The sequence below is a fragment of the Oenanthe melanoleuca genome, chromosome 5, assembly GCF_029582105.1.
Source record: "Oenanthe melanoleuca isolate GR-GAL-2019-014 chromosome 5, OMel1.0, whole genome shotgun sequence".
Taxonomy (NCBI): Eukaryota; Metazoa; Chordata; class Aves; order Passeriformes; family Muscicapidae; genus Oenanthe; species Oenanthe melanoleuca.
Genome location: NC_079339.1, coordinates 56,430,157 through 56,446,234, shown reverse-complemented (window position 1 = coordinate 56,446,234; position 16,078 = coordinate 56,430,157). Strand labels below are relative to the sequence as shown.

The 16,078-nt window shown below is 40.2% G+C and overlaps 1 protein-coding gene across 3 annotated transcripts in view; it reads left to right on the top strand.

Moving 5' to 3' along the window:
* Window positions 1-324: 324 nt before the first annotated feature.
* ARID4A (AT-rich interaction domain 4A) overlaps window positions 325-16,078 on the top strand; it is a 46,414-nt gene continuing 30,660 nt past the window's right edge. Inside the window, exons 1-7 of one of the 3 annotated variants that reach the window (XM_056492325.1) lie at window positions 325-424; window positions 1,022-1,083; window positions 2,281-2,391; window positions 4,741-4,806; window positions 5,710-5,800; window positions 15,245-15,324; window positions 15,427-15,521. In XM_056492325.1, the coding sequence (XP_056348300.1) occupies window positions 1,078-1,083; window positions 2,281-2,391; window positions 4,741-4,806; window positions 5,710-5,800; window positions 15,245-15,324; window positions 15,427-15,521 (449 nt within the window). In that variant the 5' untranslated portion in view covers window positions 325-424; window positions 1,022-1,077. Of the gene's footprint in view, window positions 425-1,021; window positions 1,353-2,280; window positions 2,392-4,740; window positions 4,807-5,709; window positions 5,801-15,244; window positions 15,325-15,426; window positions 15,522-16,078 lie in introns of all 3 variants that reach the window. The other 2 variants (XM_056492326.1, XM_056492327.1) reach the window with 2 other exon arrangements.

Here is a 16,078-nt window from a genome sequence, read left to right as displayed (position 1 = left end):
GCCGCCGCGCCTGCGCTCCGAACTCGCTGACTCCGCCCCCGCCGCCGCCGTCCCACCCCCGCCGGGTCCTTCCCCCGCCCTCCCGCCCGGCCGCCTCGAGCCAATCACATCGCGCCGTTGCCCTTCCGGTCCCCGCCGCCGGCCAATCCCGCGCGCCCGGGGCCGCGGCGCGGCCCAATGGGGGTGCTGTCCGCGGCCGCCCAATGCGCGCGGGGCGTCGGGGCGGCGGCCAATGGGAGCGGCCCCGCTCCCGCCGCTTGTTTATTGGGGCTCGCGCTGCGGCGCGGGGCGGGTCCGCGCGCGCGGGGGGGGAGGGGGGCGGGAGAGAGAGGGGGGGCGGAGCGGGGGCCGCGCTCAGCCGGGGCCGCCGCCGTCTGCGGAGGGGCCCGGGCGGCGCGGGGTCTGCGGAACGAGGAGTTCGCAGGTAGGAAGGGACGCGCGAGGAGGAAGAGGAGAAGGAGGAAGAGAAGGCGGCGGTGGCGGCGGAGTTGCGGCTGCCGCGCCGCCGTCCCGGGGGAGGGGACGCGAAGCGGCTCCGGGAGCTGCGCTTTAAACCCCCCCTCCGCCTCCCCTCCCCCGCCCTGGGGGAGCGCACGGGCGCGCGCGCCGCCCCCTTCACGGAGCGGGACCCCCGGGACCGGGACCCCCGAACTCTGTCCCGCTATCCCCGGGATCGGCCCCCGCGCTCCCTGGGCCGGGGGGCTGTGGCGCTGCCCCGGGGCGCGGGGAGCCACAAGTCCGGCAGGAGGAGAGGGGCCCGGCGGGGCCGCGGAAAGTTGAGAGGGGGCCGGGGCTGGGTGGGGGGCGGCGGCCCCCGAGCCCCGCGGAGCAAATGGCGACGTGACACACACCGAGCGCGGGGCCGCCCGGCGGGAAGCGGCGGCCGCGCTCCCTCGGCGCGGCCGGGACGGGCGGCGGCTCCTTCCCTCCGTCCCTCCCTCCGCCTGCCCGGGCTCCCCCCGCCGCCCCTCGCGGGGAGCCCCGCGCTCTGCCCTCAGCCTCCCCCGCTCTTGTTTTGCAGTGTTTCCCGTGCAAGGAGAAGTCCTGGAGCTGGAATCGCTCACATAACCCTTGAAGATGAAGGTAGGCGGCTCCGGCGGGAGCGGGGATCGCCGCCCTGCTCGCCCGCCGCTCTGGAGATTTCATTTTTAATCGCTCTCCGGCTGGGCACGGCGGCGGTGGGAGAACGCGGGGCTCGGTGCGTGCTGTGAGTGCTCCCCGGCGAGGTGCAGGTGGTTTAAAGCTCTCACCGCCTGCCGGAGCGCTCGGAACATCCTCATCGCCTCGGAGTTGTTGTTGTCCTTCGGGCTCCTGTCTTTAAACGCTTCCTGTATCAGCAGCTGCTATGGCAAGTTTGCAAAACCACAGCTTTTGTCCCGCCTTTGCTGTTGCCGATTTGCTCGGTACAAAGGCTCAACAACTGCAGTATGATTTACAAAACTTTTCCTTTTCCCTTCAGAGTTGAATGAAATACCGAGTTAAAAAAAAAACAACACATATGCATCCCATTTTATTTTAGATTCTGCACCCATTTCCTGTCCTTTCAATGTGGTAATTTTGTCCTTGTTTATCAGTTGCAATGAGCACAGTAAAGTGAAGTGTTGAGTATTAAAGTCCAGCTTAAGGAAAACGTGATGAGTATTTCTCTTGAAAACTGCACAGGCAATTAAGTTTTGATAAAGGCATTCCAGGAAAGAAAAATACTTGTTACTAGCTGTTTGAAAGATTGCAACAGATTTCTCTAGAGGTCTCCTTTTAGTCACCAGGAAAGAAATCCTATATATAGAATGTTATAGACTTAATTGTAAGTGTTGAGATGACACCAGTCTCAAACATTTAAAATAATCTGTGCCATTGGACTGCTTATAGCTAAAAAATACAGCTGTCTGTTATATTACCTTTTTGCAGTTGAAATATTTTCCTTTTGTGTAGAAACTACTTGAATTAATAGTTCTTCCTTAACTTTGCTGCCCTTTTTATAAGCAGATCTCCCAAGTATCAATGAATACCCTCTAAAACATTTCTGGGAGAGGCTGGCAATGAACTGACAGGAGGCGTGTGTCAACATCAGTGACAAACCAAAACTTCCTGGAACTTGTTTGTTGGGTTTTCTTTTTCCCTTTTGAAGAACTCTGTGATGGCAATCTCAAGGACAGGCACTGTTTATCAATTATAAGCCAACAGGTTCAAAAGTCTAGGTGTAAAATGAAGTACATAGTGATGCAGCTGTAACTACAAATAAGAACTGAAGTTTGGTTTTGTGTTTTTGTTTCCCTCCAGGCAGCAGATGAGCCTGCCTACCTGACAGTGGGGACTGATGTCAGTGCCAAGTACCGAGGTGCCTTCTGTGAGGCAAAGATTAAGACAGTGAAAAGGCTTGTGAAAGTCAAGGTAAGTGTGCTGAGGCTGCTGCTGATTTTGGTAGAGCACTGTGCTGAAAGGGCTGTCACAGGAGATCCTGTGATTAGAAAACCTTCATCACTTCACTATGTGAATTTTAAACAACACTTAAATGTTTGGGTTGTTTTCATATTTTGTTATTTGGTTTGGGACAAGTTTTTGGGGTTTTTTTTTTTTGTTTGTTTGTTTTTCCTTTATTCTGGGGGGAAATGTTGGGGTTTTTTTAGATTTTTTTAGTGGGTTGCTGGAACAAAAATGAGCTTTCTTACTCCTTTTTTCCTGACTGCATTTGTCTTCTGTTTTCAAATGCATCAGTTTCCCAGCAATAAGTTTTGATGTCACAAGTACAGGATTATGGCTTTACATGAATAATGAGGAGTAAGAGCAACCTCTTCAGAAGCCAAAGTTCCATTTCATACCAACTGACACTTTCACTTTTACAGTTTGGAACTGAAAAGACAATGCAGAAATAAGTCAACAGCAGGAGAAATGGCAATAATTTGTTTCTTAGGCCAGGTTTTAGCAATTCCCAGGGTATTATTTAAGTTTTGAGCATCTTGATGCAGCTTCTAAAGCAGCATGCCCTGGCTGTAGCTGAATTTCTGTGCATGTATAGTATTGGCACATAGTATTCATTCATATTTACAGGGCTTTTGCCAAAACAGCCAAAATAAAAGTTGTCATTTTGGTGTTGTAATACTGTTGTAAATGCCACTATGTGAGAATAAGAATAGAACATTGTTAAATGGAAGTTAAAACTGAAAGTAAATATAGAAGTTGTTGTTCTTCTTTGTCTTGTCAAAGTATTCCTACTTCCTACTTTAGTCTCTGCTGTCCAAGATATGTAAGTAAGGCATTAGTGACCCAAAATCCTCAACAAATTGAGGTGAAAGCTGCTTTTTGTAGCCATACACCCAAGCTTTTGTGTGCTTTAATGCTTAGATCAAGTAGAACAAGCCATCAGCCTCTTCAGTTACATATATAGATCCTATCACTTTATCAGAGTGCTTTTCATCAATAGAAAAAATGTAATTCAGATACTGGAGTCTTTTGCCTGCTCTTAATGAGTAGTTAGGGAAACTTGTGGTGTTCTTTGAAATCTGTGTTAATGAGAATCTCTGTAGGAAGCAGCGTGCAGGTCTGACAAGCTTGATTTTGTCTGCATCTTTGGTCTGGTAGAGTATTTAGCTTGTTAATAGGTAGGAGTTTCTTTTTCTCATTAGAATCAGATGCTTTATTACTCCATGATAAGATTTGGAATTACATGAGGCTGCTGTGACTTGGTGGAAATTCCTGTCGCTGGCTCTCAATTATATTTTAACAATAGAAGTTTTAACAAGCTAAGGCTGATACTGTAATTAAGAGTGTGTAGGCACACCCTGGCACGCTTGCCAAGAGTGCAGAGAGTCCAAAACGTCCGGTAGCCTTTTCCTGAGCAGCAGGACAACCTGTATTCATCCCTCTGCCATTTTTATTTCCAATTTTATATCAGCATAAAGTGCATTTTTAACCTGAATGTGTGTTAATACCAGTGCTGTTTTGGCATGCCCCTGGTGATGTGTTTACAAATGTAGCTACAGTGTAGTTTGTGCTTGGAGGATAATTGGGGGAACCAGAAAATTGGACATCATTATCAAAGCAAACTCCTGGAGCTTCTGGTTCCTGAAAACAAATAGAAATTTTGGGATTTTTAAAATTAAACTGCACAGGCTGATGTTTACTCTCTTTCCTCACTGTTCCCTTCTAGAATGTAGGAGTTTAAGGGGAGAAGCAGAGTTTACTTACACTGTAACTGATCCTTATTTTCATCACAGTGGTAGTGTTCCACATCTTTGCCATAAAAACTTGCTCAAGGCAGCAGAAATGCTGTTATTGCAGCCAGTCTGGTGATTTTTATGTTACATTTTTAATAAAGAGAGGTTTTTATTTTGGTTGTAGTTTAGTATTTAAAGTGTTTTCTGTGAAATGCTGTGGTTGAATCAGAGAAGAAAAAACACTGCTTAATCTTCTCTTCTGGAAGCCCAATTCCAGGTTTGCCCTGGATTGTGTCAAATTCTAAACTCACCTAAAAATTTTCTTTGCTTTGGAATGATTCGTGTTTGATTTGCCCTGTTCTTTAGTAATGATGTTTCAGATTAAAAATTAAATGTGATACTTGGGGCTTCCTGTCAGTAAAACTGGCCATGCTGAGTGTTTTCTGTTTAGTAACGTTTGAGTCTAATTATCTGAATGTGGATAATAAGATCTTTATATATATATATACACACACATTTTCTTGTGGTTTTTTGTGTACTATTAAGAAATCAGATGTGTATTAAAAAGTTCATTAATATATTTCAGGTGGTCTTGAAAGGGGATAACTCAACTCAGTTAGTGCAAGATGACCAAGTCAAAGGACCTCTAAGAGTATGTACATTGCATGCCTTCTTTTGATAATCACATAAATTTTAAAACTCTTAGATTTTGATGTTGTTTAGGTGGGTACCTGTTCTGATTGAAATCAACAGAAGGAGGCTCATCACTTTAGATGAGATGGGTTCTGAGGAATTAGTCTTTAATTTTTGTAGCTATTTATGCTTTTCTGTGTGGTGTACTTGATATGCAGTTTTGCCTGCACAGGGATTTTTTTATCTTCTCATAAGATACAAAACTTCTTATAAATAATTAAATGTTGAAACTTCTCAGAAGTAATTAACAACTTGAGTGCCAAGCCATGTTCAAGCCCATTAGACAAGAGTAAATACAATTACTCAGTGTTTTAGAATTGTTGATGTATTTTATATAATAAAGATGTTTGTTTGTATTTTCATTCTGTGTAACAGTTGTGAGCTAAAATGCAGAGCTGTGTTACAAACACTGAATGCAAATAGAGTTTTTCAGAGAAGGTCATCTTGCTTCTATTTGTCTTTTATGTGTTGCTCCTGCAGGAACACCAAGGCTGCTACTGAAATTCTGATCTAGCTGACAGTAGAACTATGTTTAAAGTACAAGAAATAGTAGTAATTGAATTATTATGACTAATGAATTAATGACTTTGGGTATTTGTTTTCTATTGGCCTTCTATTTCTTGAAATGATGAAGTCATGCTGGATTTAGGTGTTCTAAGTTTCTTAGTGCTTAGTGTCTACTTGCAGTTCAGCCTTCCTGCTGAAGGACCTTTCTTACCTGCACAGTAACTAAACTTTCAAAGCAGCATTTAGCTCAACTGTGTCTTAAAAAGTAAATCTGGCTCTCTGGGAGGATCAGTGTGTTTTTCTCAGTTTTCTGAGTGTGAGCTTCCAGGTAACCTTGAGCTGCTCCTTGTTGCAGGTTGGAGCAATGGTTGAAACCAAAATGCCTGATGGATCTTTTCAGGAAGCAGTTATCAGCAAGCTGACAGATGCCAGTTGGTACACTGTAGGTGAGTGGCCATGCTTCATTTATGGGCTGTAATCTTTGAACGATATATTTCTAATTATAGGTAACAATGTCAGTAATTACATCTTGTATTGCACTATCTGAGATAGTTTTTGGAGGGGACATTTTTTAAAGTCGTCCACATCTTGATTCCTTTTCCATTTCAAGCAGGATAATAATTAATGGATGTTCAGGGAGGCTTATGCAAGGGTAATTGCAGGGTTGAATTATCAAGTTTTATTTGACACAATGTACCTGTAATGTTAGCAGTTGCACTCACTGAAATTCAGAATAACTTTTGCAGATTTTAAGACATAAGCCTTGTAAAATCATTCTTCCAGCTGAAAACTTGTGGCATGAAATGAATGACTGAAAGATATGAGCCTCCTTGCACTGTATGCAAGCTTGTACACAAGGAAAACATGGATAGTATCAACTGAAGACAGAATCTGTTTCTTTTTCACAGAAGAATCAACATACCACACAACAAAAAGAGGAGACATTCAGTTTTAATGTGAATAGCTGTTTCCTTTAATAAAATTTTCAAATAATGATCTAAATTGAAATAGAAAATTACTTTTCTCCTCATGTTGGAGGCTCATGTGGTATCAGGTATTGAAACAGTTCAGAATGCAGGGTCAGCGAAATCTCAGTTCTGAACAAGAATTCATTATAAGACAAATTTCCTTATTTTCAGTAATTCTGATCTCCAGGTTTTTCTGAAACAACTTTAAGAACAGAATGACAAAGCTCAACAACATTCAAGTAACAGTAGATAAGCAAATATAAAAGGACAGTATTTGAATCAGAGGTTTGCAAGCACCCATCCTTTTTTGCACAACTTTCTTACTGCAGTGGAACCTTCTATTCCCTAATAGTTGCCTAGAAGGAACATGCTCCTGCTAATTGTCCTGTACATGTTACTCTTGGGCATTGCTTTGGAGATTAGTACTTGTAAATTTAAACTCTGTATTTCTCATTAGCTGCCTTGGATACCAAATGTATTCAGCTTTACTTCATATTCTTCTGTCCTCTCTTGAGGAGTCCTCTGTCCCATCAAGTCTTAATTATTTTGCTTCATTAACCCCTTTTTAAGATTTAAACAAGCTGTTTTCAGTAATTCAGCATTTCCTTTGCAGTAGGTGAGGTCTTTGGTGGGATCAGGTTAAAGCTCTGCAGATAATTTGGAAGGATTCATCACTTTATGATTATTATTGTTAGTGAGTGCTTTAAGCTGGTTGACAAAGCTCACTGTTCTTTGCCATTTTCTTCAGGATTTTAATATTGCTGTAAAATTGTACTGGATGTCAGGTCAGGGAGGAAAGGCAGAATTATTTTGGAGTGCAGATGATTTAAAATCTACTTAGTTTACTACTATGATGTGACATACTCGAGGTAGAACATGGGACCTTTAACTTCTGTTCATAGATTTTAAGAGGTTCTCCATTCTGTCACGGAAGTGATAAGAAACAATCTTGCACTAAAAATGTTATGGTTTATGAGTTAGCATTTTAATTGTAGAGCTCCTAACTTATTTCAATTCTCAAGTAGCACTTTCAGCTAATTCTGTTTCAATTTGGGCCAGAAAACATTTGTCTTCCTACATTTGACATGTGAACTTGAAATCCCTTGTTTGAGGGATGAGTTCTGTCTGTGTTTTCTTTTTCTTCTTGTTTATTTTCTTTTAATTTTTTTTGTTGTTTGCTTTTTTTTTTTTTTTTGCCCCTTTTCTTTTGAGCAGTGCATTTCTGCCAAAAAATCTTTACTTGATGAGCAGGAAACTTGAACAGTGAATAAATGTTCTGCCCTGTATTAATGGATTGTTGTTTATATTTAACAACTTGTTGAACTCTCCCCAATTATGTAAGAGAGAAATCATGCATGCCATGATTTTACTTCTTACATTTATTAAAGTGCAGTTTCTCAGAAACTTGAACCAATGGATTAATTAACTACTGTAATTTTCTTTCCCCAAATAATATTTTTTGACAGGCAGAATGGAAAAAGTAAAATACATTTTGCATATGCAAATATGTTAAGACTGCCAGGATTTTTTTTTTTTAACTTTAGAGCTCAGGGGTGATTTAACTAATCTTATGGTAAATGAACATGCAGAGCTGTTACATTGCTTTAACTATGAAAATACATTTGTAATTGTTGGATTTAGATCTTAGGAGCATTTTTGTTAGTTCTGTATGGTGGGTTGCTTGTTGTAGTTGAAAGCAGAGGTAACATGGACCAGAGAATGCAGATCATCAAGTTTGCATTGTGGTTCTTCTGCAGTTAAAACTGGGAAAGTGTTCTAGGTTGAGTACAGGAGTATTGACGTGTGAGGAATAAGCCTTTTCTTTTGCCTGCTGCTTCCATTGTGTCTTTGCAGAAAGTTTTGGTTAGATACAAGGTGTATATTTATGTTGCTGGTAAAGCAAACAGTTGAATTGGTTGCTTTTTAAAATCTGGTGAGTGTGCTGCTCCACAGCCTTCCTGACTGATGCAGTCACAGCTGAAGAGCTGAGAGAGGAGTGTATTAAAACACTCCAGGTTTGCAGGATGCCTTCCTGAACATTTTGAGATGGAAAGAACAAGGGATAGCTTGCATTTCAATAGTTTGTGCATTTCCCTTACTATTTATTCTCTGTGTTATCTAGCATCTTTCTCAGTGATCTAAAAACTAAGTGGTCTCTGGCTGGTGAAACCAGTAATATATACAGGCAAACATTTTCAGAGTATTGAATAGAGACATGTTATAAATGTACCAAAACAAACTGCCTGTATGTGTAGCAAGAAGTGATGAGGGTCACTTCTGCATATCAGGTTCTGTGTTTCATGTAGGGATGGAAAGGAGAAAAGTTACCTGAAAGAACTTTGCTTTGGTCAATAAATTGAACCAGTGGAAGTGCTGAGTTTGCTCTAATAGGCTGCTTTGCCACCACTATAATGCAAGAGCCACAATGAAGATCAGTTTGTGTATTTCAACAGTATCTCCTGTCTATTAATGGTGTTCATGTACCCAGAATAAACAAGGATTTATTTTAGCTTCAACAGAATCACCTTTTGACCTCTTTTATTTGATAATGATGTTAATCTATCCATGTAGTCCTGTTGAACTTTTCAGCTCCCATTTGGAAATAGTTCTGAAATTACCTTTGAAATTCAGCTTTTTAGTATAAGCAGGTGAAAAAGCAAAAGGTGTTTGGAGGGGAAGTTTAAAAGTGTCTGGGAAATGTCACTGCACAAGGCACTCCTCAAATCCAAAGTGATGTGACACTAATAGGGGTTTAATTTCTTTGGTTAACAAATGGCTCAGTTGGACCTGATGATTTTACTAAGTGATTCAATGATTTGATGATGTTTGTCTTTAGAATGCAGTTATCTAAACTGAACTTTCTTAATTTACAAATTACAAAGGGCTGCATTGATGCTTTTGAAGTGCTGAATATATTGTTAGGTGATAATTGCATAGAATTAAAATGGTCTGTCAGATCTGCTTTAGCTGAACAAGGTTTGAATTACAGTTTGAGTGTACCAGCCACCTGATTTTCTTTTAACTTGTAAAACGCTTCAGGTAAATACTGAAATAATGTCTGAAATGACTGAAAAACAAAGAAACCACAACCCAGACCACACCTTAGAAAGAACATACTTGTATTTTCCTTCTCTCACACTCTGCTTGGAGTCTTACAAGCATTACCAGAATTTCAGAAAACAGAAACCCTTGTGTAGATGTTCTTGGAGGAAACATTTTTGTATCACTTCTGCACAGAACTAGAAGTGATGTCATAGATATATGAAAGTGAGAAACTGGATTTCATTTGAGCAAGCCTCCAGGAGTTGCTGTTAGAATGGTTTATGTTGCCTCATGTCATCTCTCCTTTGACAAAACTCAGGTCAGTAATCTGTGTGTGCTTTGGTCTATTTTTATTATGTAATGTAATAATTTCTACAACTTTAAACAAGATTAAACACAACCAGATCAAATACATTTTCCTTTATTTCTCTAGGTAGAATAATTGAAAAGTGTTTCTAAAGAAAGAAATAAAAACCATGTCTTGACCTTCAGTAATGTTTCCTCTGAAATGAGTAGGAATTAGGAGAGGGAAACAGTGAGAGGTCTTTGAAGTTTCTAGCAGACCTTGCTGTCAGTTATTAGGATTTTGTGTACTGTTTAGAGTGAAAGGGAATGTGATTCCTTACTTTTTGAGACTTATGCCTTTCAGACACTTCTGAGGCACCTCAGTCAGCCCCACAGCTCTGCTGGTGGCTTCTTCCTCTCATGTAATCATGGTGGCAGTTTCCAGGAAATGCTGAGTTGATGTCTGCTGAGAGGAGTTAGAGACCTGGGTGATTGTTCTTGGAATGAAGAGTAATCTCAGCCACCAGCTGCATCACTTCACGTTACTGTGGTGAGCTCATGGAAATGAAAGATACTGAGGGCTTGGTTTTAGTCACCTTGCATGTTCCATGGATTTTGAAAATTCCAGTTCATAACATTGAGGATATTTATCAGCAAATGAGTCAGCATTGATGTCCCAGGGCTTAAGAAGCAGGTTGCTAACAGGAGCTATTTATAGTCACATTTTACTATTTTTAAAAGAAGTTTTGTTCTGATGCTTTGTGGAGATGTGGAAAAAAAGGCTTGGTCCTGGGTTCACTACAGCTGTAAGCTGTTACTCCAAGGGTGATGGGAGCTCTCAGTGCCCTCACAGCCAGTTGGGTCCATCCTTGCCAGAGCTGTTGGTTTGTCCCTTCCAAGCTTGACCAGCACCTGCCCTGAGCTGTGTGCCAGGCACTGGTCATGTCTGCAGGGCTGGTTTGACCAGTTCCCAGCATCCTGTTGAGTTCCACGTGGCAGAAGCATCATCTCTGGGCTGGGCATGTGTCATCCAGGAATCCAAAACCACAGGTGTTTGCCTCCACTTGGCTGGTGTTCTCTGTCCACCATCAATTTGTTCTTTTTCTCTTTAAAATTGGCTTGTATGGATTTTGAGGAAACCCTGTATTTGTCCAGAGCCCTTCCATGGGATATCTTGTTTAATTGCACATAAAAATGCTGCAGTAGCTCTGTTGGTTGCTCTCTGGAGAATCTAGAAAAAAAAACCAGCACTGTGTGTTGTCTTTACATGTGTTTAGGGAACAGGTGTGTAGAGGAGTAAGATTTTGTCGTGAAAAATAGTATTTTAACATTTTAACATTAGAACCTTGTTACAAATCAACTGGACTGAACCCTTGCTTATGAAACCACCTTTGTCACTATGTGAACTGAGTGTTAAAAATATTACAAAATTGTGTACAAACAATAGGGAAAGCAAGGAGGTAGATTTTTTTTTTCTCTAATCTCTATTTGTAACAATAGTGAGATTAACATTTCAGAAAAAGCAGTTTCAGGCAGCAGGCTTTTGTCTGTGAGGTGGTAGTTTTCTATGAGTAGTCTCAAAGGCCACTCAAACTTCCCTGCTTTCTGGGATATTTCAAATATATTTTTTTAAGAAGGACTTTGGCTCTCGTAAAATCATTTAAAAATAGTAAATTTGAGTTGTGTGGTCTCTCAGTAGCACAATACAGTGCAGTACTTGCTCTTAAGTCCTTTTACAGTGATGAATCAGTAGTACAGCCCCTGTCTACAAGGCCATTCAACAAGCACTTCACAGCTCTTGGTTCTTTCTATATTGTTTCCACAGCTGAACCCAAATACCTGCAAAATCTGCACACATTAGTCGAGATATTCATAGACAGCATCTCTTGTAGTTCATGAATTGCTGCTTTGCCAGGCAGCCAGTGAGAATAATGCAGTATGCACAGTGACATGGAGCAGCTTTAATTTGTGGTATGTACTTTCATTTCATTGTCTTGGTGACTTTAAAAGTTTCTCAATGGGTTGGAAAGTGAGACAAAATAGTTTCCTTGCAGAGCAGTGTAGAATCTAATCTGTCTTGGTGTGGGCAGCAGCAGTAACACAACTTGTTGGATTTGAAGTTTGCAAGATGCAGCCTTGAGGGTTGTTTTCCCTGTGTCACAGAACTGCCTGGTCCTGGCAACACTGGTGGCTCTATGGAAGTCATCTCATAACTGCTTTGAGGATGTTCTCTCCAGACTTCTGCTCTCTTCTCCTGTTTCTGTCTTTTTTTTTTTTTTTTTTCTTAAATCTATTTGTGATACAGCTATATTTGTATTTCTAAACAAGATGTAGTCAAACTGATCTGTTGTACTTTATGACAAGCTTCTTCACAGTTCCTAAAGTGATTTTGATTAGTTGACTTGTTAATATTATATATTTAAATACATGAAAACCAAACTTGAGACAGCCTTGTTATGAAGACTGTTAGAGGATTTTTGCTGCTGGTACATACAAGTCTGCTACAGACAGGAAATGGAAGACATCAGCTCTTCAATAGTGAGTTGAAAGTTGCACTTTTTAGTGCATTTTTGAGGTACTGAAATTTTAGTTAATTTTTTTTTTATTTCATTCTTATGAAGTGTTGTATTGATCACTGCTAGGAGGTTTGTTTTTATTTTTCTGTCATGGATTGGGGTTGTGTAGATTTTCTCAAATAGAAAAAACCCAATTCTGTTTCTTTCCTATTATCACAGACATCATAGACAGCGTGGAGATGCAGCAAAGTTCTGAAAATTTCCATTTTATTGTCACTGTTTCAATATGCTCTGTATGGAGCATATTGGACTCAGTTCTTGGGACTAGACCAAGCATTATGGCAGAGACTGTTCCTCCAGGTTGTGCTGCTTACTCATCTCTTTTTCCCTTCTGTCAGTGTTCCTCATTAGGGAATGTGTTTGGTAGAAAGGGCTCTGCTGGGCAGAAATATCTCTTCTCTTCTTTTTATTCCCCTTCCTGGGATGTTCTGTTGACTGTTCATTAGCAGTGAGCAGTTCCCTGGCTAGTTTGTATCCTTGCCTTCCCAAAAATCAGCTGTTTCCCCAGCAAGCCCCTGCCCACCGCAAGATGAGGCAATGGGAGGACCTAAAGGGCTTCTGCTTTTTCATCCTTGTTTCTTTGGAAAGACAAGACTGTAATTTCCTCTTTAGAGATGAGAATTGTGACACTGTAAACACATCCTTTGATGACTTCACTGTGTGTGTGTGGATGGGGAGATGTCTTCTGTTCCTGTTTCCTGCCCTCTTCCTGCCCTGTGAATTCTTCCTTATAAAACACAACCTTTAGGATTTTTGCTTCTGAAGGATTTGGAGTTGTAGCAATAACCTGTTGAAGGAATGAAGTAATTGATACAAGTTATTCAGCATTAATTTAAAAGTTTTTAGTTTGATTGTTAGTTCTAAGCATTTTAGCTCAAGTTAAACAGCCTTGCTTCTGGATGAGATTAAAAAGTGGAATGAATTTGCAGCTTAGAGTGCATTAAGTTCTTCTGACATGACTGTTATCACAGCTTCAGAATATCTCATTGCCAAAAACTGTGCCATCTGCCTTACTGCTTATATTTACAGAATCCTTAATATTTGATACTGTGCCTTGGAAAGACATTCCCTTAAATCCTCCAGGACTAGCATTAAAGAGTCATGCACAGGGTGACAATGACACAAATCTGAGCAGCACTTTGGTGTAGCAGATTTTTCTGAAGACTGAGATGGAAACCACAAGGCCTATTTAGTTTAAGAAAGGCTTGTATTTTTAAAGGTGCTGAATTTATCAGTGTGAGTTTGTGATTGCCCTTTCAGTAAGGCACAGTCAAGTGTTCTCCCCAGAGGAGAAGCAAGTTTGAAGTAGCTACAATTACCAAATACTTCAAGCATCATAATTAATTGGAGAGATTCCTTACTTGGCTCCACCTTAGTAACTCAAATAATTGATATTTTTGTATGACAAATAGTGCTATCCTTTATCCATTGAAACTTATTAAGGTGATCACTTATGTAGATAAAGAAATCTTTCAGTTTATGCTGTTCTTTGTTGTTCTGCAAGGATGTTTTGCTCCAAGTTATGTGGCTGTGCTGGCAGTTGCAGGTGCTTTGTACATGTCCACAATATAGATTGTTACTCTTGATTGTCATCATTTCACTAGGTGTCTTAGTTTGAGTTTAGTGTATTTTACTGAGGGTATTTTACTTAACCTTTGAGTATTTATTATATTTAATCTTTTAAGGATGAAAATCTGGTATATGTCATCTGGTTTATGAATACTTTGCTTGATTTATCTTTCTACTGGACTAGCTTTAAATAAATGGGTGGAGCTTCCAATTTTGGAGATAATAAATAAAAATAAACAGCTTGGTTCTATTGTCAAGTATTAGGTTCTGTTTGCCCTTTTTAAATCAAATTACCTCTTGCCAATCACCAGCCATTTGTCTACTGAAATGATTGTTCTTGAAAATTTAGTAGTTTGAGATTTTTGGAGGGGGAAAAGTTAATTTTGTGTGTACAAGTGTTCTAACCCATTAAGATAATTCAGTAGTGGAACATATGGAGTATACCACAGCAGTATTTACACTGAAGAGGGAGGAACCTGAAAGCTTATCTTATCCAGCTTAATTAATTAATTTTATAAGTATGCCAAAATTACCATACTGCTATGCACAGCACTTGCTACTTTCTTTCACTAGTGCACAAAGCCTGTTTCAAGTAGTTTAAATAGAGAGAAGTGTTCTGTTCTGCACTTTGACCCCATACAAATAAACTTGTACCTTACTGGGATTCCAGCCTGCAGCCACCTGGGCTCTGCTCTTTGGAGTCAGGGGGAATTGGTAACTTTGCTTTCCTTCTCTTCAAGGAAATTTTCCTGAAAAGATTTTATCTAAATTGAAGATAGATCTTTCTCAGGCAAAGTAGCCTCATAGCATTCCAGCATTCTTCTGCTGTGTATTGATGGAAATTGATGGAGCTTCCTATTAATGAGATACAACACAACAGGATGTGTGCTAAATATTCCTTATGAAGTGGTCAGACTTGGAGTTGTAGGTTTCCAGTGTCTAGATCTATTCATAAGAAGGCACTGATAGTGTAGCAAAAACTTACAGAAGCTTGTTTTTCTTTCCATTGATTTTTTGTGGGATTGCTCATAGCAAGAGGAGAAGTAAAAGGTATCATATTTACTAAATGATGATAAGTAAGGAATAAAGGGAGGAATAAGGGAAAAAAACCCCACAAAACCAAACCAACCCCAGAGATTGCTAGATAATAGTAACTGGTGTGCAGCCAAGGCTGTGGTTTGAAATGTGCAGTTGTATTGATAAGAATGTCTAAATTACAGTGAGACTTTTTCATCCAAAGCCTTACTGTGTACTGGCTTGAATCTCTGTGTGAAAGTCTCTTCCAAGACTGAGTTCTGAATACTGACTCCTTTTGCTTGTGAATTAAAGAGTGATAAATTAGGCTTGAAAGTGATGTTTTAGAGACTCTTCTTGATTGTGAGATACACAGAAGATTTGGGATTGAGATCTGATCAGCTTGTGCTGATGTGTTTTCTTGGCTTCACCCTAGTTTTTGATGACGGTGATGAAAGGACCTTGAGACGAACTTCATTATGCTTGAAGGGAGAAAGGCACTTTGCAGAAAGTGAGGTAAGACAATGGTGGACATGGAAATAAAAATAAACAGTCAATTCATATCTTTTTTAAAACAAGATATTGCAAACCTTTGTTGTTTCCCCCTTTTCCATGTAGACACTTGATCAACTGCCACTAACCAATCCAGAGCACTTTGGAACCCCAGTTATTGGGAAGAAATCTAATAGAGGGAGAAGATCTTCTCTTCCTGTGTGAGTTTTGAGAGTATTCTGCCTTTCATTTAGTGTACTTTGCTAAAACTGAAGCACTCCCATTGAAGCTGCAATGGTCTGTATGCTCTGTCACTTGAATTTTGTGCACAGCTGATAGATGTGGTCATATGCTGACAATATTATGAAATTTAAGGGTTTTTTTTCCTGTAGTACCCTTGAGAGCATTTATGCTTCTTTCATCAATAGGAAATGTAGGATTGTTAACCTTCTTTATACTGAACACAGGAAAAAAAAATTCTTGGGGTAGGGAGAATTTTTCTTTGTTTCATGTCTGTGCACAATCAAAACCTGAATCATGTCTCCAATTCTAACACGATGCTGTTGTAAAATATTCCTACTTTTGCAGGAAAGAATTCCTGTAAAATTCCTCTTGCTGAGTAAGTGCACTTAATATTTAAGTGTATTTCAAGCAATTTCAGCTCTTAAAATTATAACTCTTTTTGATGATTTGCAAAATAGGAAGAAAAATCTTGTCGTAAGCTCTTTTTGGTTTTCAAGTAGTAACTTCAGACAAACTTTAAAATATTATACATTTT